We start from the raw sequence: 25,087 nt of genomic DNA, 5'->3' as shown, positions 1-25,087 counted from the left end.
TATTCCAATACCAGATAATCCAAATTCTCCTCTTTCTTGTTACATAAACTGGATCCTTTCCTATAGTCATTCTACTCTCTTTCCTCGTTGACTCCGTTGACTTCCTCTTTTTCTTTCTTTTCTTATGTACCTTCCTTCTATAATCTTCTTCATCCAGATTCCTTTTCTCTTCCATCTTCCTTTACTATGTGTATTCTCTTTTCTCGTTCTTTCTACCTTTGTATCCCAGTTCGATATTGTCCTCTCTTCTGTCACGTCTTCTACTTTCTATTTTTATTTCCCATTCTTCTATAGTTTTCTTCAACTTTTCTTTTATCTTCCTCTAATGTTTCTGCCTTGTTTTATCTCGTTCTTTCTACCCCTGTATATTTTTAAACCAGGTAATTCATATTCTCCTCTTTTTTGTCACATAAACCGCATTTCCTTTTGTTCCCTTATTCCACTTCTTTCACCTTTCCTTTTCCTCCTTTCCTGCCTCGTCTTGTCTATTCTAACTCGTTCTCTATTTTTTCCTCGATCTGTTCACCTCTTATTTCTTTGTTTATATCCCTTTTTTATGTTCTTCTATTTACCTGTAATATCTTGTTAAGGTTTTTTCGCATTCTTTCTCCTATCTTTTGTTGCTTAATCTTTGCTTCCATTCGTCTTCTCATTCTACTCTTCTCTTTTGTCCTTCTCCTCTTTCTAGTCACATAAACCGTATTTTCTTTCGTTCCTTCTTTATACTCATTTCAACCTTCTCTCACCTTCCATCTTCCTCTAATGATTCTTAATTGCTTCTTTCGTTGTGTTTATTGTGTCTATTGTATATTGTGTCTATTCTGTGTTTGTTGTTTGTTGTGTTTGTTGTGTTTATGGTGTTTGTTGTGTTTGTTGTGTTGGTTGTGTTGGTTGTGTTGGTTGTGTTGGTTGTGTTGGTTGTGTTTGTTGTGTTTGCTGTGTTTATTCTGTCTATTGTGTCTATTGTGTCTATTGTGTCTATTGTGTCTATTGTGTCTATTGTGTCTATTGTGTCTATTGTGTCTATTGTGTCTATTGTGTCTATTGTGTCTATTGTGTCTAATTGTGTCTATTGAGTCTACTGCGTCTACTGCGTCCACTGCGCCTACTGCGTCTATTGCGTCTATTGCCTCTATTGCGTCTATTGCATCTATTGCGTCTACTGCGTCTACTGCGTCTACTGAGTCTACTGTGTCTATTGCGTCTATTGCGTCTATTGCGTCTATTGCGTCTATTGCGTCTACTGCGTCTACTGCATCTACTGCGTCCACTGCGCCTACTGCGTCTATTGCGTCTATTGCCTCTATTGCGTCTATTGCGTCTATTGTGTCGATTGCGTCTACTGCGTCTATTGTGTCTATTGTGTTTAGTGTTGTCATTTTGTTTATTGGGTTTATTCTAACTCGTCCTTTTCATCTCTCTCGCTCTGACTATTCTTTGTTCGTAGCCTTTCGTTCATTTTTTTTATCGAGATCCCCAGTGTCTTCTACCGTTGTGTATACCCATACCATATGGTCCATATTCACTTCTGTGCATAAACTGCATTTCTTTTGGTCCTTTCACTCTTCTCCTTCCTCTCTCATTCTGTTGACTTCCTCTCCTTCTTTCCTTTATGTACCTTTCTTCTGTAATCTTCTTCGTCTGGATTGCTCTTACTTCCCATCTTCCTCTAATAACTCTTTTCTGTATTTTCTCGTTCTTTTTGCCTCTATATATTTGCATACCGGCTGATTCATATTCTTCTCTTTCCAGTCACATAAACCGCATGTTCTTTCGTACCCTCTTTGTACTCGTTTCAGCCTCTCTTTTCCCCTTCCATCTTCCTCTTTGCTTTCTCGTATTTTCATCGATCTTTCTGCATATCCATAGGAGATATCCATCTTCTCGGCTTGTCACATAAACTACATTTCCTTTCACCTCTCTTTCCTCTTGTCCATCCTAACTGGTTCTCCATAATATGTCCATCACCCTGTTGACTTTCTCTTCTTCCTTCTTTCCTTATTTTCCATCATTGTTTAATTTTCTTTATCTATCTTTCACTATATTTCGTTCTTGTTCTCTCTCGTTCTTGCTACCTCTGTGTATTCGAATAACAGATGATCCATTTTCTCCTCTTTCATATCACATAAACATTTCCTTTTGTTTCCTCTCTTCTCTCATTGCGTTCACCAGCTCTCCTAATTTCTCTCTCGCTGTTCGCTCCCTTTTCTTCTTTTTATTTATTTTCTGTTCTTGTATAAACTTCGTCATCCATCATCCAGATCTCTCTCCTTCCGTCTTTCTCCAGCATTTATCCCGTGTTTTGTTCTCGTTCCCTCGACATTTGTATAATCGCTTACCAGATCATCCATATTCTCGTAGTTCTTGTCAGATAAACTTTATCTCCTTTCGTCCTTCCAAGTTTGCCCTTTTTGCTCTTCTTTTTCATCCTCCCTTTTCCCTTTTTCTCCATCACCCCGTTCTGCTGGATTCGTCTTCTTTTTTTATTAGTTCATTTTTCTATAATCTTCTTCATACTTGACCGTAAGTGTTTCAGGTCAATCTTCATTGTCAGCTTCTCTCTTTTGAGTTTGTGTAATTGGCGGTCAAACTTTTCCCTTGACATTTCCTCTTCTTCCTCCTTAAACTCCCAATCTTCCTCTGTGACTGTACCTCTCAATTTTCTTTTTTTATACGTATCTTCTGCTCGTTTCGTCTCTTTTGTTCGCTCAAGCTCTTCCTCCTGTAATTTTTTTTCCATTTTTTCCATCACTGTTTTGTTCATCCATACATTCCCTATTCCACAATTCTCTTCTTTTCTACCATGTCCTTGTCTCTCGCCTGAATTTTTGCACTATTTTCATTCTTGTTTCATATACTTATTATCGTCATCCTTCGTCCCCCATTTCGATCTACTGTTACCATCAAAAGATCCCTCAGGCTTTTGTTATTGTATAACTTGTTCTTTAGGTCCTTTAAATTCGCCAAATTCTTAATTTTCCTAAACTCCTTGAAGCTCTTGAGATTTAATTTCATTTTCTTTGGAGATTTGAGTGGCTTAGAGCCTTCACACTGCCCAAATTCTTTAAATTCTTCAGAACCAACTTAAGATTCCTTTGGACTGTCCTTTTTTTTAATTCTTCATGTTCCTAAGATCTTGTAGACCCTTGAGAGTAGTTAATTTCCTTGGATTGTGGATGCCTTCCTGTGGTTTATATTCTTCAAGCTCTACAACTACTCGGGATTCTCCATATTTTTCAAATCCATAGATTTATGTTAACATTCTTTTGGGTTTTCCTATTTTTAGAATTCTCAAGATACCTGCCTGTTAATTTTCTTGAATTATTGGGACTCTTGAGTGTTTTAGATCCAAATTCAAAGCCAAAAAAAAATGGAATCGTATCAAAACATATCAATATAGCGGATCATGATCGCGCAACCGGAATTTGTTGTGGTACAGCTCATTAATTATGTAATAAAGGTATAGTTCATAGGGTAACCTAACCGTACAGTCAAAACTTACCCGAAAGAATGTCATAGTGGATCCGCTTTCCAACGTGCCGTAAGGAATGTCCGTCTGTCCGGCCAAATCTTCGGCGTTCTCAATCGGTGTAATCATTCGTTCCACGGTTAGAAACGCGGCCAAATTCGCCGTGTACGATGATATAATGATTAGCGTGAAGAACCACCAAATTCCGCCGACTATCCTCGTCGATGTGGCCTGTTGAGTACACAATTAGAATGTTCGCCTCACTTCGAGGCGACGGAAACAAAACCCAAATCTGTCAACAGTTTAAGGCTCCGACAAGTTTTAAAATAAGCACCCATTTTTGTGTAGGCTTTGTGTTGTGAGTATGTTACAAAAGGAAGAGACAGATGAGAAGACAAAAACGGGTGCTCACAAAAACATGCAGGAGTTGACAGAAACGGTTTGAGGAAAGAATGAGTGCTTATTTTACTTGAGTACCTTCGGATTGAGATCCGATCCCTGTTGCATTAACGTGCCAATCGTGAACCAAAACGAATTGGCGAACGAGAATTGGTTTTCGATAATTTCGTTTTCGTAATCGCAAGGGTGCGGGTTATGCCATTCGTATGGGGAGAATCTGGCCACCACAAACATGGTTAGTGAGACCAGCATGTAGGCGGACAGCACGTAAATCCATATGTCCATAGCCAGCGGGTTCATAAAGGAGAATAGACGCGCCTGTTGACTTGTGGGAACCTTAAATGGGGACAGAACGTTAGTGCAAGTCGAGACGTTTGGGTTTTGTTCCTGTTGCTGGCGCGCTACCTGCGGGTTTACTCCCGACGGCTGTCTTAGTAACGTTCCGGTTATAAACCAGAAGCTGTTGGATATGTCGAAGGAGTTTTTTAGGTAGGCCTCTGGACGTCTCTGGACCGTCCATTCGTAGGGTGTAAACCTCGCCAGTGTGAATAGCGTAAAGCATGCCATGAAAAACGCCCCGCCTACGAAAAGCCAGATATCGAAACCTAAAGGGCTCAGAAAGCTGAAAAATGTCGACGCCTTGCTGGTTGGCACCTACAATTACAGAAATTAATGTTAATCTTTGGGTCGAAGGTTACCGTTGAAAATCCTCAGTACGTTTTGACGCAGTAAAGAAAATATACTCTCCTCGAGAAAGTTAAAAAATAAATTCGGAGCTGCCTTTGTGATTGTGCGAGGACCCTTGAGAAATTACGTAAAAAAGTATCAGCGAAAGTTAAAGATTTATTAACAGGAAACACTTTTATAACTCGCAAGCAATTAATGTATCGCGTAGGAAAGAATTCGTCCATCTTCACTAACTCCGCTATAAATATCTGTTGAGAATCCAATGAACTGCTAAATCCACCCATTCGTGTAACGTAATATTAATGAATTCGTATCAGTTCAGTCTTTATTAAGGGCGATTTCAATTAAACGTACTAATAAATTATACAAGCGGCCTTAATAAATTTGGGGTTCGGGTAACTTAAAACGGAAAGGATTAAGACTCACCTTAAAAAGTATGCTTATTCCGAGATTCATAAACGGCTTTGTGAAATCAATTACGCTCTCCCTCGCGTAATTTATCGTCATCGATCCGACCGCCAAATCCGCTTTCTGAAATTTGTTCAAAAGTTATAAATTTCGCAACCTTAGCCTCGGTGCACATTGAGAGCGGCGCCGACTTGGCCCGTGTCGAAAAGAACGTGCACGGAGCCTTAAAGTACATAGTTTGATGGTAATAATCTGTACGAGATGAAACGTAGCTTGACGTTACGAATATGTATGAGTCGGCTATGTTTTTTGGTTATTAATGACGCGACTGCTGGCGTTTTACAAACAAAACTTTCAACTGCGAGCCAAGGACTTAAGCAGGATTATGAATAATGACGTTTCCACAAAGTTAGTTTTATGGCCACTGCGAATGCTGAGCGCCTTAGGAATAAGGTCATATTAAAAGGAAGAAAAAGACGACTTTTTAGTAAAATAAATAAAAATGAAACGGTACTCTGTTAAAAATCAGTCTTGCACGTAATATTTGAGTAATTGAGTAGTGCTGTTTTCTGGGTTGAGGTGTGCTCGATGTTGTATATTCGCGCATAAGGCAGTGTTTCGTGGTGAAACAAGAAAAACGCATTAGAGACTTTCTGGCTCTATTAAATGCACTTATTGTACGAGGAGCTTGCCTCCATTATGTATGCAGATAATAGGTTAGTGATTGGCTATTCACACAGTGCTCATCATGCGAATTCACTGAGTAAGTGAGTTAATGACAAACGTCAGTTGAATATTGAATTTTTTGCATAGTAATTAGAAATAATTTCAGAGCCAACAGGCAACTATTGCTCTTACGGAAACTTTATCAAACTCTCCGACGCTTTGTATAAAACTCAAAAGCTCAAAAAGTGAGAGGTGAACTAAGGAAGTGGCAGCTCAATGTAGAATAATGGAAAATAATTTCACCTTCAGTACTCTCCCACCTCCTTAACTAAATACACCTTCAATCCAGCAACCTTGCTTCGTATCTGTATCAACAACGGCTTAAATGTAATTTTACAAAGTACACAATCGGAGGGTTTCTACAACGTAAGCGAGTGGGCCAATAAAATAGGAAAACGCAGATCGCACAATATTTGCATTGATTTATTTCCAATTGTCACAAGGTTGAATTAAATATCCGGACATTTTTAATTGGTATCACTCCTTGTGATTAGCGTAATTAAAACTTTCCGTTCTTTCGAACGCTAGAAACTTATTAAACTTGAAGCGATAATTAAGACGTTTCGAAATAAAATTGTCGAACAGCTCCCGCAAACTAAGTTTCGAAAGGTATTATCAATTAGCGGGCGATTCGATTTCGATGGCAGTTTCGGTTACTATAATCGGCGGTGATCGGTTATCATGACATTGAGTTCTAACCAGTCTTGACGAAGAAGAATATATTACGAGTAATGTGGACTTCTGATTTTTGTTTTTTTTTGTATCTGTGGGATCAGTCGGATTTTTTAGATCTTTTAGATCCTTCGGATATTTCTAATCTTTCGGATATTTCGCAGCTTTCAAATCTTTCGCATCTTTCTGATTTTTGGATATTTTGGATCTTTTAGATCTTTTGGATATTTTGGATCTTTTGGACCTTTCGGATCTTTCGGATTTTTCGGATCTTTAGGATCTTTTGTCTTTTATCTGATTTCTGATTTTTTTTCATTTGTATCTGTGGGATCATCCGGATTTGTTAGATCTTTCTGATCTTTCAGATGTTTCTAATCTTTCGGACCTTTCGCAGCTTTCAATTCTTTCGAATCTTTCTGATTTTTGGATCTTTTGAATCTTTTGGATATTTTGGATCTTTTGGGTCAGTTGGATTTTTTTTTATGTTTTGTATGTTTAGGATCTTTAGGATCTTTTGGATCTTTTGGGTCATTTGGATTTTTTTGGATCTTTTGATCTTTAGGATTTTAGGATCTTTTAGATCTTTTGGATCTTTCGAATCTCTGATTTTTATCTTTTGGATCTTCTGGATCTTTTGGATCCTTTGGATCTTTTGGATTTTTATATGTTTTAGATCTTTTGCACCTTTTAAACATTTTGAATCTTTTGGATCTTTTGGATGATTTGGATCTTTAGGATCTATTAGATCTTTTGGATTTTTGGATCTTTTGGAACTTTTTCCTTGGATCCCTTGGATCTCTTGGATCTCTTGGATCTTTTGGATCTTTTCGTTCTTTTGGAACGTTTGGATCTTTTGGATTTTTAGGTTTTTTTTAAATCTGTTGGATTTTTTTTAATATGTTGTATCTATTTGATCTATTGAATCTTTTAAAATTTTTGAAACATGAATGTTCTGATTCTTTTAAATTTTTATAGAACGTTTAGGAATTTTTGGATTTGTGTATTTTTTGGATCGCTTGGACTTTTGAATCTCTGGATTGGATCTTTCGAATGTTTGGGATCTTTTGGATCGTTTGGACCCTTGGAACTTTACAGTTCGATTCGGAACATTTGGATTTTTGTTTCTTTTGTGTCTGTTGGATCATTTGGGTATTTGATATTTTGAAACCTTTAAAACTCTGAAATCTTATAAAACTTTTGATTGTTTTAAACTTTTTGGTGCCTTCCGAAACTTTTGATCTTTTGAATCTTTTGATCTTTTGAATCTTTGAATCTTTTGAATCTTTTGAATCTTTTGAATCTTTTGAATCTTTTGAATCTTTTGAATCTTTTGAATCTTTTGATTCTTTTGAATCTTTTGATTCTTTTGAATCTTTTGAATCTTTTGATTCTTTTGAATCTTTTGAATCTTTTGAATCTGTTGAATCTTTTGAATCTTTTGAATCTCTTGAATCTCTTGAATCTCATGAATCTCTTGAATCTCTTGAATCCCTTGAATCTCTTGAACCTCTTGAATCTCTTGGATCTCTTGAATCTCTTGAATCCCTTGAATCTCTGGAATCTGTTGAATCTTTTGAATCTTTTGAATCTTTTGAATCTTTTGAATCTTTTGAATCTTTTGAATCTTTTGAATCTTTTGAATCTTTTGAATCTTTTGAATCTTTTGAATCTTTTCAATTTTTGAATCTTTTGAATCTTTTCCATCTTATCAATCTTTTCAATCTTTTCAATCTTTTCAATCTTTTCAATCTTCAATCTTTTCAATCTTTTCAATCTTCAATCTTTTCAATCTTTCTTTTGATCTTTCGAATCTTTCGAGCCTTTCGAATGTTTCGAATCTTTCGAATCATTCGAATCATTCGAATCATTTGAATTTGAGTCTTTTAATCTCTTAATCTCTGGAATCTATTGAATCTCTGGAATCTCTGGAATCCCTTGAATCTCTTGAATCTCTGAATCTCTTGAATTTCTTGATCTCTTGAAACATTTGAATCTCTTGAATCTTTTGGATCTTTGAATCTATGGATGTTCTTGATTTTGGGTTTTGCATTTTAAGATTCTTTGGATTTTTACGATCTGGAGAATATTTTTGGGAACGTTTGGATCTTTTGGATTTTTATGTTTCTCTTGAATCTGTTGGTTTTTTAAAAATATTTTGTATCTATTTGATCTATTGAATTTTTTTAAATTTTTGAAACTTGAATGTTCTGATTCTTTTAAATTTTTATAGAACGTTTAGGAATTTTTGGATTGTTTATTTTTTGTATCGCTTGGACTTTTGAATCTCTGGATTGGATCTTTCGAATGTTTGGGATCTTTTGGATCGTTTGGACCCTTGGAACTTTTCAGTTCGATTCGGAACATTTGGATTTTTGTTTCTTTTGTGTCTGTTGGATCATTTGGGTATTTGATATTTTGAAACCTTTAAAACTCTGAAATCTTTTAAAACTTTTGATTGTTTTAAACTTTTTGGTGCCTTCCGAAACTTTTGATCTTTTGAATCTTTTAAATCTTTTGAATCTTTTGAATCTTTTGAATCTTTTGAATCTTTCAAATCTTTCGAATCTTTCGAATCTTTCGAATCTTTCGAATCTTTCTAATCTTTCGAATCTTTCTAATCTTTCGAATCTTTCGAATCTTTCGAATCTTTTGAGTCTTTTCAATTTTTGAATCTTTTGAATCTTTTGAATCTTTTCCATCTTTTCAATCTTTTCAATCTTTTCAATCTTTTCAATCTTCAATCTTTTCAATCTTTTCAATCTTTCTTTTGATCTTTCGACTCTTTCGAGCCTTTTATTCTCTTAATCTCTTGAATCTATTGAATCTCTGGAATCTCTTCAATCTCTTGAATCTCTGAATCTCTTGAATTTCTTGATCTCTTGAAACATTTGAATCTCTTGAATCTTTTGGATCTTTGAATCTATGGATGTTCTTGATTTTGGGTTTTGCATTTTAAGATTCTTTGGATTTTTACGATCTGGAGAATATTTTTGGGAACGTTTGGATCTTTTGGATTTTTATGTTTCTCTTGAATCTGTTGGTTTTTTAAAAATATTTTGTATCTATTTGATCTATTGAATTTTTTTAAATTTTTGAAACTTGAATGTTCTGATTCTTTTAAATTTTTATAGAACGTTTAGGAATTTTTGGACTTGTTTATTTTTTGTATCGCTTGGACTTTTGAATCTCTGGATTGGATCTTTCGAATGTTTGAGGTCTTTTGAATCGTTTGGACCTTTGGAACTTTACGGTTCGATTCGGAACTTTTGGATTTTTGTTTCTTTTGGGTCTGTTGGATCATTTGGGTATTTGATATTTTGAGACTTTTAAAACTCTGAAATCTTTTGAAGCTCTTAATTCTTTTAAACTTTTTGGAGCCTCTTGAATCTTTTGGATCTATTGCATTTTTTGAATCTATTTAATCCTTTGAATTTCTTGATCTGCTGGATCTTTTGAATCTTTTGGGTCTTTGGTTTTTTTGGGATCTTTTGGTTCTCTTTGGATGTTTTGGAACTTTTTGATCCTTTGGATCTTTGTTTCATTTAGATCTTTGGTTTTTTTGGATCTATTGCACCTTTTGGATATGTAGTATTTTGTATTGGTCTTCATTTTAGAATTTTTTGGATTTTTGCGATCTGGAGAATATTTTTAAAAACTTGTTGGGATCAATAGGACCACAATAAAATATGTTTAGGGTTTGTAGCCCGTAAGAGTCATCAAGGTCTTTAGGTTTTCTAGGATCTTTACGTCTTTAGCATTTTTAGGTTTTTTTTATAACCTGCTAGATTTTAGGATTGCTAAGATTTTCTACGACGAATCTGCAGATCATTGAAAATTTAAAAAAAGTACATTTTTAGGATCTTTGAGACTGCAGAATCCTCAGCGCCCGAAGTACTTTGACGATCTCTACAACCTTTAGGATCTCTTAGTTTATTAGGATTTTTAAGGTCTTAGGCTGTGTATGGTCTTTCAGATCTCTGAAACTTTTAGGATCTAGATCTTTCAAAAACGAGACGCGGTTTTTTCCGATACAGGGGCCCCCAAATTCTCAATTTTCGAACTAACGAATAATACGAAAAGCTCAATATTCTTCAAACCCACAGAATGAATGACATTGAGGAATATGAAGATCTTGAGAGGACATTTATGACTTTTCAGTCATATTTAGGATTACGACCTGTATGACCCGAGTTAAGACATTTAGGAAATTTATACTGGAATTTTTAAAATATTTAGGATATTTGGAATATTTGGAATATTTGAAATATTTAGAATATTTGAAATATTTGGAATATTTGGCATATTTGGAGTATTTGGAATATTTGGAATATTTGGAATATTTGGAATATTTGGAATATTTGGAACATTTGGAATATTTGGAATATTTGGAATATTTGGAATATTTAGAATATGCGGAATATTGGTAATATTCGGAATATATGGATTATTTGCTATATTTGGGTAATTTGTGATATTTGGGATCTTTGAGATATTTAAGATCAGTAGGATATTTCGGATATTGAAGCATCTGGCACCTTATGGATAGAATCTAATTATTTTTAGCATACCATGTCGCTTAAAATTATTATTGACTTTGAAATTGTAAAGATTTCTACTATCTTTAAGATGTTTAAATTACTATTATACTAAAAGCTTTAAAATTTATGTTATTTATAATTCTGAATAGATATTGAGGAACTTCTGCAGTACGTTTAATCTTAAGATGTATTCAAAATTCTCTACTCAAGAATCTAAAAACTACTAATGCCCCGATCACATCGCTTTGCTAAATCTCTCAATTCAAAGTTGTCAAAGACTTCATTCTCGAGGATATTCAAGATTTAAAAAAATCTCGAGATCCCGAAGTGAAGTATCGATAGTTCGATTTAAACCTCTCCTTTGCAAAATCCTGTCATGTAGTCTGCAAAGGATGAAGGCAAAGATCATTCATATACCCACCATTTCTACATACTCATGTATTTAGATGCAACCAACCCATGCGAAACGAGCCGGTTCTTGTACATTGCATACTTAGATGGTACGAATCCGTAAGATAAAACAGGTATTGCAGCTTATTGCACGAGTGCCGCCTAATTATTCCGGAAGGGGTGTTTATTTTATGAATATTCAAATAAACAGCAATCGACAGTTAATCTCTCGACGACATTAAAAAAATATTCAGCAAAATCCGTTTACAAAATACCTAACAATATTTCATAAGCGGCTAGTTGATAGACCAAAATTTCACGAATTTCCACCGATATCGGATTACACCAATTGAATGGCACGGCGAGTGCAAATATTTAATTGTTGGGAAACTGATCCTGTATGAATTAAATCGGCTTATCCACACGAACGTAATGTGTAGAGACCCGGTGGTGCGGCGCGATCAGCAACAAAGAAAAAACCGCAAAAATCGTGACGATGACGCGCGATTCATCATCAAATATGCCTTTCGTAGTGCGTTCACCACCCATAAAGCTAGACGGTACTAATCTGTGCGGACACGGTAATCGGCTTAATCCGCAATGTATTTCGACGTAAATAATTTATGCGGTGCGCCAACTAGTTTAATCAACTAAAACAAATCTCGCGCGAAATGTAAGTTTCTTTATGCAGTTAAATAAAGTATAGCACTCGAGTTTCGAGCCAAATCGCCCTCGTTTTTACGTGTGCGAGCTTCTAAGGTTTCTCTCGCAAGTCATCAGCTCTAAATTCAATATTAGCAGAAGGTCAATTGAGGTTAAATCGAGATCGATTGTCACAACATAATTAGAGCGAACGCCTAGTCTTTCACCTTAAATTGTATTTATGCAAAAGGCCCCTAACGGCGGCGTCGAGTGGAAATTAATGATAATTGTCGAATTTATCGCAGACAATGAACTGGAAAATATTCTTTGGTGAAGGCTATATAATTCGAATGATATAAAAGCTCTTCATCGTTGCGACTTATAAAGACTACGTAATTAAATTAAATTAAATTAACTCATTTTGACGCCATTTGCGAGCCGAAACTTGTGTGGATGCAAAAACTGATATCATCATCTTGGTGGAAAGCAACTCGCTTCGATTGCCCCCAATTAATTTACCTCATTTCTCTTATTCAATGGCAATAATCAAGTTGAAGAGGAGCTTTCATCTTAAGAGCATTCCGTATTAATCAACTGACACAGATTTTGCGCTAAGGTGAACTTACTAGATGTGCTTTCCGGTACATTAATAATAGGCACCATAATTAAACAGTTTCGAGTGCCGTTTCAAAGTGTTAAGGAAAGTGATTTCAGAGTGGGCTATCGAAATGAAATTTTTTGTCACGTATGTAACCATAAGGTTGCCGACTCGTTCTTTGTGTGCACTCCTGCTAGAATTTTATCTTGCAGTTTTTACTGCAGGTCAAAGTTTCAAAAATTCTCAATCGGATTTGAAGGGAATAAATCATACGGATTGACAATCTACAAATCACCGACCTTGTCCATTATACGGTTGGAACCTTCGAATCTGTACATTTTATTCAAAGGTGCATGCGGTATATTCGAAACTTTAATGGACCTAAACTCTGAGGAGGTTTAGAAGATGCAAACGATTGTTGTAAAAATTAAGAGGCCAGAAAGATAAAGGTACTGAAGGTATAGAAGGCCCGGTAGAAGCAGAAGATACTTAGTTATTAACAGCCCTTTCAAATGAGGCACGACATGACCCTGCCCGAATTAAAAATGGACAAAATGACGCAGAACCGCCATTTTGCGTGTTGGAACTGTTAATTTAAATGTCATTAAGTACTATGTTGTATTTTACTAACCCCCCACCCCCAAACATAAGGAATTCTTTTCTGCTGACCGACTGTGAGAGAGGTTAAAAACTTGTTTCACCTTTCAAGGTATTCTAATGAGATACGGAGGATGCAGGAGACAAAGGAAGATGAGGGAATACGGAAGGTAGCGAAGATATAGAACATAAGAAACAGCCTAATACGAAAAGTAAAAAAAAGTACCCAAGGTAAGTATGGCAAATAATATGGAAGATACTGAAGGGAACAACAACAAGGAAGATACGAAAGACATGAAGATATGGAATGTTAGAAGACACGGAAGATAGGAAGATACGGAAGATAAGGAAAATACGGAAGATACGGAAGATACAGAAGATAAAGAAGATACAAAAGACATAGAAGACACAGAAGATACAGAAGATGCAAAAGATATGGAAGATACGGAAGATGCGGAAGATACGAAAGACACAGAAGACACAGAAGATACAGAAGATACGGAAGATACGGAAGATACGGAATATACGGGAGGTACGCAAGATACGGAAAGATACGGAAGATAAAAAATAAAAAAGATTTAGAAGATACAAAAGATACGGAAGATACGGAAGATACGTAAGATACGGAAGATACGGGAGATACGGAAGATACAGAAGATACGGAAGATACAGAAGATTCAGAAGACATAGAAAACATAGAAGACACGGAAGATAGGAAGATACGGAAGATAAGGAAAATACGGAAGATACGGAAGATACAGAAGATAAAGAAGATACAAAAGACATAGAAGACACAGAAGATACAGAAGATGCAAAAGATATGGAAGATACGGAAGATGCGGAAGATACGAAAGACACAGAAGACACAGAAGATACAGAAGATACGGAAGATACAAAAAGAGATACAGAAGACACAGAAGGCACAAAAGACACAGAAGATACCAAAGATACGGAAAATAAAAAAGAGAAAAGAGATTTAGAAGATACAGAAGGTACGGAAGATACGGGAGATACGGAAGATACAAAAAATACGGAAGATACAGAAGATACAGAAAATAAAGAAGATAAAGAAGATAAAGAAGATAAAGAAGATAAAGAAGATAAAGAAGATAAAGAAGATAAAGAAGATAAAGAAGATAAAGAAGATAAAGAAGATAAAGAAGATAAAGAAGATACAGAAGATACAAAAGAGACAGAAGACAGAAGATACAGAAAATACAGAAGATACGGAAAATAAAAAAGGTCAAAAAGATTTAAAAGATACAGAATATACGGAAGATACGGGAGATACGAAAGATACAAAAACCAAGAAGACACAGAACAGAAAATAGTGGAGACAGGGGAGATACTGAAGATCCAGATAATATAGAAGAATATAGAAGAAGATATGAAAGTAGATAGGAAGACGAAAGACACAAAAGATACAGAAGATACCAAAGATACGGAAAATAAAGAAGATAAAAAAGATTTGGAAGATAGAGAAGATACGGAAGATACAGAAGACACAAAAGATAAAAAAGATACAAAAGAGACAGAAGACATAGAAGAGACAGAAAATACAGAAGATACGGAAAATAAAAAAGGTCAAAAAGATTTAAAAGATACAGAATATACGGAAGATACGGGAGATACGAAAGATACAAAAACCAAGAAGACACAGAACAGAAAATAGTGGAGACAGGGGAGATACTGAAGATCCAGATAATATAGAAGAATATAGAAGAAGATATGAAAGTAGATAGGAAGACGAAAGACACAAAAGATACAGAAGATACCAAAGATACGGAAAATAAAGAAGATAAAAAAGATTTGGAAGATAGAGAAGATACGGAAGATACAGAAGACACAAAAGATAAAAAAGATACAAAAGAGACAGAAGACATAGAAGAGACAGAAAATACAGAAGATACGGAAAATAAAAAAGGTAAAAAAGATTGAAAAGATACAGAATATACGGAAGATACGGAAGATACAAAAACCAAGAAGACACAGAACAGAAAATAGTGGAGATAGGGGAGATACTGAAGATCCAGATAATATAGAAGAATATAGAAGAAGATATGACAGTAGATACGGAAGACGAAAGACACAATAGATACAGAAGATACCAAAGATACGGAAAATAAAGAAGATAAAAAAGATTTGGAAGATACAGAAGATACGGAAGATACGGGAGATACGGAAGATACGGAAGATACGGAAGATACGGAAGATACAGAAGATACAGATGACACAGAAGATAAAGAAGATACAAAAGAGACAGATGACACAGAAGATACAGGAAATACAGAAGATACGGAAAATAAAAAAGGTAAAAAATATTGAAAAGATACAGAATATACGGAAGATACGGAAGATACGGGAGATACGGAAGATACGGGAGATAGGGGAGATACTGAAGTGAATATCCAGATAATATAGAAGAATATAGAAGAAGATATGAAAGTAGATACGGCGGACGAAACACACAAAAGATACAGAAGATGCCAAAGATACGGAAAATGAAAAAGATAAAAAAGATTTGGAAGATACAGAAGATACGGAAGATACGGGAGATACGGAAGATACAAAAGATACTGAATATACGGAAAATACGGAAAGATACGGAAGATAAAAAAATAAAAAAGATTTAGAAGATACAGAAGATACGGAAGATACGGAAGATACGGAAGATACGGAAGATACGGAAGATACGGAAGATACGGAAGATACGGAAGATACGGAAGATACAGAAGATTCAGAAGACATAGAAGACATAGAAGACACGGAAGATACGGAAAATACGGAAGATACGGAAGATACAGAAGATACGGAAAATAAAAAAAATTTAAATGATACAGAATATACGGAAGATACAGAAGATACAGAATATACGTAAGAAACGGAAGATACGGAAAGATACGGAAGATACGGAAGATAAAAAAATAAAAAAGATTTAGGAGGTACAGAAGATACGGAAGATACGGAAGATACAGAAGATACGGAAGATACGGAAGATACAGACGATTCAGAAGACATAGAAGACACGGAAGATACGGAAGATACGGAAAATAAAAAATATAAAAAAGATTTAGAAGATACAGAAGGTACGGAAGATACAAAAAATACGGAAGATACAGAAGATTCAGAAGACACAGAAGACACAGAAGGTACAGAAGATACGGAAGATATGGAAGATACGGGAGATACGGAAGGTACGGAAGATACAGAAGATACAGAAGATAAAGAAAATACAAAAGAGGCAGAAGACACAGAAGATACAGAAAATACAGAAGATAGGAAGATACGGGAGATACAGGAGATACAGAAGATACAGAATATATAGAAGATACAGATGATACAGAACATACAGAAGATACAGAGGATACAGAGGATACAGAGGATACAGAGGATACAGAGGATACAGAGGATACAGAGGATACAGAGGATACAGAGGATACAGAGGATACAGAGGATACAAAGGACACAGAAGACACAGAAGTCACAAGACAACGAAGACGCAGAAGACACAGGAGACACAGTAGATACAGGAGATACAGCAGATATAGGATATGCAGAGGATACCGCAGATACAGAATTGTAAAAAAGATACAGAGCACACAGAAAATGGGGAAGGTATGGAACATACGGACTACGGAGTCTAAGGGAGATTCTTGAGATAGGAAGATGGAGAAGTAAATACCGAAGATCGTGAAACACGAATTATAATATAGGACGTAAGGAAGATGGGAGGGTATGAGAAGTACAAAAAACTTGAAAAATTGGGTAGGAAGATACAGAAGAAACAAAGTGTACAAAGATAGGACAGATAGCGAGGTACAAAGGATCGGAAAGGTCCTCAAGAAACGTAATATACAAAGATTGAAAAGGTAAAGGAAGTTTAGGAAGATACAGGAGGGGCGGATGATGCCAAATATGGTGAAGAAATAGAATATAAGTATAAATAAAAAGAGGATGCGCAAGGTACAGAAAATATGGAGGATAGGGATAGGTAAAGAAGAAGAAGGATATACAAAAGATACCGAAAATACGGAAAATGCGAAAGATCCGGAAGATATGAAGGATGCTGAAGACACAGAAAACGAAGGTCATGGAGAACTTTCTGAGGATCTACCTGAAGTTTAAAGACCCGGGGTACAAAGTAGAAACACTGAGGCTTCCATGCGGCAAATATACGTTTCCAGGCTCTGGGGCCACCAGGAGCTCCCCGATCGACTGAAAAGTAGCTGCCCGGGTGGTTACTGAGGGCTCTCTGAGATATGCGGTCAACATGTTCTGCACATTTAAGAGTGCTTGACCGGACAGGATATTCCTGGCTCTTCTTCAGAAGGGCCTGGAGCCGCTGCTACATTTGTCGCGTCTCTTTAGAATCTCCCTGGCCTTACGGTGGTGTTCTTATGTTCAACCATCACCTGCGCGACATTGGGATTGTAGGAGAGCCCACGTGCAGGTTCTGTGGCGAGGCAGATGAAACTACCGAGCACGTGGTCTGGACATCACCTCCTTGGCGACAGGTATCTGGAACCGGGGAGGGTGTACAAATTTAGGTTAAAACGGGTTCTTTCCTTTATTGAAATGAACGCATTAGACCTAGTTGGGCCTTTGGTGCGCCTAAGTGCTGTCTGGGAATAAAAGGCAGATACAAAAGGTATGAAAGTTACCGAAGATACAGAAGATAGGGCGATATGGAGAAGATACGGAAGATAGAGAAAGTACAGAAAGTTGTTGCATATGCAGGAGGAGCGCAATTTATGAAGATAGGACGATACAGAACACAGAAAATACGAGGTGCGGAAATTAGGAAAGGGAGAAGAATAAATAAAATAGAATAAAATAACACAGAACAGAAACAGAAAAAATGTATATAAAAAATAAGGGAGGCATAGAAAACAATGTATTTTTATTCCGGATCTAGGTTGTGCACCTGGTAGGGTGTACACGACCTCGAAAATCTACGCAAAATAGCAGACAAAATTAGAGATTCAGAAGAAAGTCTAAAAATTGATTCGAAGGCTTAAAATGTCTCAACGGTTCTAAATGATCTAGCGAAACAGCTCTCACAGAATCTAGATCATCTTCATTACTTAGAAGAACTTGATGATCTGTTGGATCAAGAAGACCTTAAGGGCGTAGAGGACCCACAGCATTTAGACAATGTTCAAGGAAGTACTAGAGGTATTTAATTTGGACTAAAGCGCATTTAGTTTTAGAGAACTCAAAGAACACAAAACCCTCTAGAGGGCGAGCATCGTGTAGAGTTTAATGTTCTGTACAGAAACGTTAGGAACACTAGGATTGAGAAAATTGATAACGTTCATAATGGGAAAGTAATTTTTGATAACTTCGACCTTTGAGATAAATAGGGATATTGGTGATTTTATAGACTTTGAACTTTGCACGTTTAAAATTTGAATTTGAGAACACTACGAAAGCTAGACAAAGGGAATTAGGGAATTATAGATAAAGTTGTTCGTTGACATTTTTTAAACAGGAACCTAAAAGCGCAAGGTGCTAGAGAACCTACAAACGCTAAAGAACAGAGTAGAGAATGAAGAGCCATTATGCCACTGATCGGTTATGCGATCGCAAATTTCAAACAATTAGGGGGAATTAACATGCTCTATGGGGTTAGGTTGAGAGAGCATCCTGACAGTAAATCGATATTTACCACCAGGTGGAGACAACGTCGCGCGGCCGCAAGCATTAAACGAACTATCCGAAACGTGCAGATGAAGTTATCTGTATTTGAGCTTGTGCTAAAAAGTTTCAGGAGCGTGCCATGCGTACGTACACTACGGAAGTTCGGAAGAAGAAACTCGCGATATTAGCATCAGAATCCCTCGCGCATTTGTAATAGTACCAACTTTGAAAAGTCGGTTTCGCTTAATTAATATTGATTAGTATTAAGATGTCAGCCCGTTTCCGACTTCATTAGCGCCCTTGAATAAGAGACGAGAGGCACATTAACGAAGACATTCAAAGAGAATAAATTGAGAGTATCGGTTCTCCTTTGTACTTCGTTAGTACTTGGTCCCGGCTTCAAAGGAGGAAAATACTAACGCCGCGCAGCTATTAACGGCTGTGTTAAAGGCTTCAATATAACGCAGCACCTAATCTTTTTCAGCAGCACTTTGAAACTCAAACTAATTGCTCGATACGTAGACAAATGATGACTCCGCAATTGGGTTTGGACGTCTGTCAGTTTAAGCAGATTTCGTGTTGATATTCAATCTGAGATTGGAGGCATAAGGGAAGAGACAAAAGTGGAGCAATAAAACGGAACGATACTGTAGAAATTTGAACCCGTATTGATTATTTACGTCTAAATATTTTGCATTCATTGCTGCACCGTATGGGTTAGTGACGTCTAACATCGTATTGCTTTTCGTTCCAGCCGATACTCACGTCGCAGTTTCTAAACGTAGTTTTATATAGTGCCCTGAAGCATCGTAGATACGCATGTTCTCGATAAAAAGATAGCGGGAGTGTGAGTGTGAATTCCGTTTAGGGAATCAAGTAAATGTACTGTCGCCTATTACTAGAGCGGTAAAATGAATTTATCCTAGTAGCAAAATGAAGCGAACTAAATCTAAAGTTAGCACCTTATCCATAAGCTGTCGCACAATTCCATTCCATTCTCCCGTCTCCAAATCGATGACGCCGTATTTGCTATCGGGAACCAATTCAATTCGATAGTCGAATCCGACCATCGAGGCGATTTCCCTCAACAGGTCTATGCAGAATCCCTCGTATCGAGCGTTGCCCGTGAGGTTTGATTGCGGTCTAAGCATTACGTAGGGTTGCTCCTAGCGGTACAATTCGACGATTTTACACGTTTGTAAACATAAAATACGTGCAAAACTAGCAGTGAAACGTGCACGTGGGGAAGGACTGGGGGAGAAAACAAACCGTACATGCTGCATTAACTGAGCAACCATGCCGTTCCACTCGCCCGTCGTCGGATTTTTAACGCCGTACTTTCTATCGGGCACTAATTCCACGAGGTACACAAATCCGACCTCTCGTGCGACGATCTCCAAAACATCAATGCAAAAGCCGTAAAAACGATTATTGCCGCTATAATTCTTTTGCGGATGCATCATTACGTACGGCATCTCCTAAGGCAGAGTCATGCACATGCCAACTTGTTCAACTACCACTCACGAGTATCGTCGTTACAATTAGCGTTACGTTCATGGAACCGGGATCAAAGAAGGCGGCATGGTCGGAAATGTTCACCCCTGCCCCAGGGCTCCATTCGCCGACCTTAACTAAAGCGTGCTGCTTCAGTTTTAGTAAATCAAGTCGAAAGTCGATCCGTCGGCCTTCCTTAAATTCGATCGGTCCACTTAAGCCTTTGAACTCCACCTGCAACAAAAATAAAGCTTCAGTCAAGGTCACGATATCCAATTAACACTCAGCATGTTGACCGGATGTTCAATCGTAACTTTACCCCTGATTGCCAAGGAAATAAACGTTTCAATTAATAGCTTCCTGCCGAAATAGTTTAGTTCGAGTTCGACTAATGAGCGTTCAACGGATCGATCGCGGCCAAATCTCGCGTAGGCCCGAAAATAAAACCTTCCCATCGACATGGTTAATTTTATTATTATTACCCCGAGGGGTAAACTTCCAATGCGAACTCGGTAATGGAACGTAACCTGAATAATGACGTTAATTATTGTGTATTAAGCATGTCTATAACTTTATAGCGAAATTAAACTACAAAGTTATTTATTCTAGAATGTGAAATGCTCCGCCTGCTATTAATGAGATACTTTATAAACATGAGCCAGTTTTCAACAACGACTTTTCATATGTGGATCTCAGGACCTCAGGAGGTATTTTTGTGGAACTGAATAAGACGGGATAACACTCCGGAAAATGAATCATTAGGAATATTCACCTTAACTGTTCAGAAAAGTTTAAAAAATTGACTGTGTCTAGCACAGATAACAGCCGACTTTTTTTTTGCCTTTTGGTCTATTCAATCTCTTTGGGTTTTTTCCCACTTCTTCAGTTTCTTTTACCTTTTCGGTTTCGTCTGCTTTTTGGGCTTCTTTCGATTCTTCGTCTTCTTTGTCTCCTCCCACTATTAGCGCGTTTTCTTCCCCTTTGAACCCTTCAACTCCTTAAGGCTATTCGACGTTTTTGAATTCTTCAGCTTATTCCGCGTGTTCGATCCTCAGGCCTGTATTAATCATCCTTTGTTTCTCCAGCTTACTTGGCTTTCTCCCTTCGGCAATTTTGGACTCATTCTTCTGTTTCTTAGGATTCTTTCATATTGCTTCAAACTCCTTCAAATATTTTCAGGTTCCTTCTTACCCATCCCTCACATTCCTTCACGTTCCCTCACATAACATATTGTGACATTCCTTCAAACCAATTCAGATTCTTCGGATTCTTCTTAATATTATTTAGAACATTCTTCGGATTCATCTGATTTTCTACTGTTTACATCATTCTTCAGCGTTTTCACTCTTCTTTAGCTTCTTTTGCTGCTTCGTCCATTTCAGACTATTTGACTTACTCGGCATCATTGACTTCTTAGATGCCTTGGAATGTTTCAACTTTCTCAACTTCTTCTTCCTCTTTATTCTTTTTCGGCTTCTTCACTCTCTTTTACCTCTTCCTCTCTTTTTCAACCTCCTTCACCTTCTCCGCACCTCTTCAGATTCTTTACTTTACATTTTTCGCTTCTTCACTATCTTTTAGTTCTTTCACTCTCTTTTACTTCTTTCGTGTTTCATCGGCTTATTCGTTCTTCGTCAATTTATATTCGTCACTTTGGCATCCTCAGTTTTAGATCCTAGCGAGCCTTGAAAGTTTTTCAGGTTCTTCAGGTTCTGCAGGTTCTCCGGATTTTTCGAGTTCTTCGGATTCTTCGGATTTTTCACATTCTTCGTATTCTACGCATTCATCCCATTCGTCGCATTCTTAGCAGTCTTCGCGCTCTTCACGTTCTTCGCGTTCTTTGCGTTCGTCACGTTCGTCAGGTTCTTCACGTTCTTCGCGTTCTTCGCGTACTTCACGTTCTTTACATTCTTCACATTCTTCGCGTCTTTCACGTTCTTCGCATTCTTCGCATTCGTCGCATTCTTAGCATTCTTCACATTCTTCACATTCTTCACATTCTTCACATTCTTCACATTCTTCACATTCTTCACATTCTTCACATTCTTCACATTCTTCACATTCTTCACATTCTTCACATTCTTCAGATTCTTCAGATTCTTCAGATTCTTCAGATTCTTCAGATTCTTCAGATTCTTCAGATTCTTCAGATTCTTCACATTCTTCACATTCTTCACATTCTTCACATTCTTCACATTCTTCACATTCTTCACATTCTTCACATTCTTCACATTCTTCAGATTCTTCAGATTCTTCAGATTCTTCACATTCTTCACATGCTTCACATTCTTCGCATTCTTCGCATTCGTTGCATTCTTAGTATTCTTCGCATTCGTCACATTCTTCACATTCTTCACATTCTTCACATTCTTCACACTCTTCACACTCTCCACCCGCTTCACAGTCTTGACATTCTTCACATTCTTCGCGTTTTTCACGTAATTCGTATTTTTCGCATTCTTCGCGTTCTTCGCATTTTTCCCATCTTTCGCGTTCTTCGCGCTGTTCGCGCTGTTCGCGCTGTTCGCGTTCTTTGCGTTCGTTACGTTTTTCACGTTGAGCACGTTGTTCACGCTCTTCACGTTCTTCAAGCTTTCCACGCTCTTCACGCTCTTCCCATTCTTCACATTTTTCACATTCTTTACATTATTCACGTTCTCCACATTCTTCACACTCACCACGTTCTTCACGTGCTTCACATTCAACTGTCTCGCCCTTCTTCAGCTTTGCCAGATCTTTTTGCTTTTTTGTCCGTTTAAGCTCTTTATACTACTTTGGCTTCGTCGGCTTTTTCGATGCCTCCAGCCTCTTTAGTTTAAGCGACCTCTACAAGGGGTTTTCCGGGATTTTAACCTTGTTCGCTGTCAGCTTTTTGAATTTAATTTATTCAGCTTCTTTAGCTTCTAAAACTCTATCAATCCCTTCCTTCCTCTTCGGCTTCTCCGGCTTCGTCGGTTTTTGGGACTTCCTTCGCTTTTGGATTCTTCCGGTTTCCTCCGCGTGTTCCTTCTATATAACGTCTTCGACCTCTAAGGCGTACTCGTCATCCTTTGTTTCTTCGACAGTTCGTCTGGTTTTTTGACTTCTTCAGCTTTCGTGGATCCTTTCGCAACTATCACGAATTTGAACCCTTCGGCATCTTCCGCTCTTCGGATTAGTTGGATCCTTTCGCTTCACCCACCTCTTCGGCGTGATCGACTTATTAGATTTCTTGAACTTTTCAACTCTCTCAACTTCCTCACCCTCCTTTTTCTTTGTCGGCTTTTCCGCTCTCTTTCACCCCCTCCGGTCTTCAGCTTCAGCACTTAACCTTTTTCGCTTTTTCATTGTCTTTTAGCTCTCTTTTATTTCCTTCATTCTTCTTCAGTTTATTCGCTCTTCATCGACTGCTGTAAATTTTTTTTTACTACAGTTTTAGATCCTTTCGATCCTTGAGATAGCTCACGTTCTGTAGGTACTTCAGGTTCTTCAGATTCTTTTATGTTTTTCAAGATCTTCATGTTCTTCCGGTTCTTCAGATTCTTCAACTCTTATTCGGCATCTTTGGCTTCTTCAGCTCCAACTGTTCGACCTATATGACCTTCCATCACTTCGGACCTTTTTGTTTTTTTGTCCTTTTGGGCTGATTTGGTATTTTTCGGCTTCTTGGTTTTTTGGATTCTTCTGATTTTTAGCTTCATCCGCTCCTTCGAGTGCGTTCGCTTCATGCTTTGTGGCATCTTTGGAATCAACGGCTTCTTCTTCGATTTCTTCATCTGCCCAGCTTCGGATTCTTCGGTTCTTTCTGCTTTTTTTAACGGTCGACTTCTTCAACTTCTTCGAAATTTTCGTTTTCCTAAACTTCTCCGGCTTATGTGTTCTATTCGGCGTTTTCCACGTCTTCGATCTCTTCCAAAACTTTGGAACATTATGCCTATTTGGTTTCATCGGCTTCTTAAGTTTCTTCAGTTTTAGTTTCCTCACCTTGTCGCCTTTCTTAGCTTACTGGATTTTTCGGTTTCCTAGGCTTCCTCGCTCTCCTTGACTCCTTCGGCTTCTTGACCTTTTTTGCCTTCTTCGGTTTCTACATCTCCTTGGTTTCTACGGAGTCTTCGGCTTCTTCGACTTCTTATTTAGCCTTTTCTTCTCCTTATTCTTCTGCTTTTTCTTCGATTTCTTCTATTGACTTCATTGTCTTCATCGGCTTTATCGGCTGCTTCACCTTCTTCGGCTGCTTTTTCGGCGTGTTTCTACATCGGAATCTTTACTACACTTTCGCATTTTTATTTTTCTTCGTCAGTCTTACTAATTTTCTTTTACTGTTTAACTCTTCAGTTTCTTAATTCTCCTTCAGTTTTTCACTCTTTTTGATCTTAGGCTTCTCCAACTTCTTCGATTTCAGATTCATCGGCTTCTTCCTGGCTTCTTCGACCTTGCTGGGCTTTCTCTTCTTCTTTGACTTCCTCAGGTTCATGGGCTTCCTCGGTCTCTTCGGCATCCTCGGTGTCAGATCTTTTTCAGCGTCTTCTTAAGCTTCTTCTGCGGCTCCTTTGGTTTCTTGGGCTTTTTTTTGGTCCTTCGGATTTTTGAGTTCACCTTTTTTTGCTTCTTGATTACTTCGGCTTCTTGAATTTTTTCGGATGCTTCGACTTTTTCGGGTTTTTAAAATTGACTTTTTCAGTTTTTTCGGCTTTCTTTTGCTACCGGTTCTGCTGCGGTTTTGTCTCAAAACAATTGATAAGAGAAGGCTTTGTGTTAGGAAGCATAACAGGAAAGAGTTATCTTGCGTAGCCAGTGGGGCGGCCATGTATTACACGGCTATTATTTTCTCTACAACAATCATTCAAT

At 37.4% G+C, this 25,087-nt stretch overlaps 1 protein-coding gene across 6 annotated transcripts in view; it reads right to left on the bottom strand.

The window, feature by feature from the left end:
- LOC116181088 (glutamate receptor ionotropic, kainate 2-like) overlaps positions 1-25,087 on the bottom strand; it is a 73,608-nt gene that overhangs the window by 13,433 nt on the left and 35,088 nt on the right. For 2 of the 6 annotated variants that reach the window (XM_031501349.1, XM_031501347.1), the window contains exons 4-9: positions 20,291-20,494; positions 20,041-20,244; positions 19,729-19,932; positions 4,982-5,086; positions 3,947-4,204; positions 3,503-3,700 (exon numbers count right to left, since the gene is read on the bottom strand). In XM_031501349.1, the coding sequence (XP_031357209.1) occupies positions 3,503-3,700; positions 3,947-4,204; positions 4,982-5,086; positions 19,729-19,932; positions 20,041-20,244; positions 20,291-20,494 (1,173 nt within the window). Of the gene's footprint in view, positions 1-3,502; positions 3,701-3,946; positions 4,205-4,273; positions 4,523-4,981; positions 5,087-19,728; positions 19,933-20,040; positions 20,245-20,290; positions 20,495-25,087 lie in introns of all 6 variants that reach the window. The other 4 variants (XM_031501350.1, XM_031501352.1, XM_031501351.1 and 1 more) reach the window with 4 other exon arrangements.

The sequence above is a fragment of the Photinus pyralis genome, unplaced genomic scaffold (assembly GCF_008802855.1).
Source record: "Photinus pyralis isolate 1611_PpyrPB1 unplaced genomic scaffold, Ppyr1.3 Ppyr1.4_LG9, whole genome shotgun sequence".
Classification (NCBI taxonomy): Eukaryota; Metazoa; Arthropoda; class Insecta; order Coleoptera; family Lampyridae; genus Photinus; species Photinus pyralis.
This window is presented reverse-complemented; position numbering and strand designations above follow the sequence as displayed.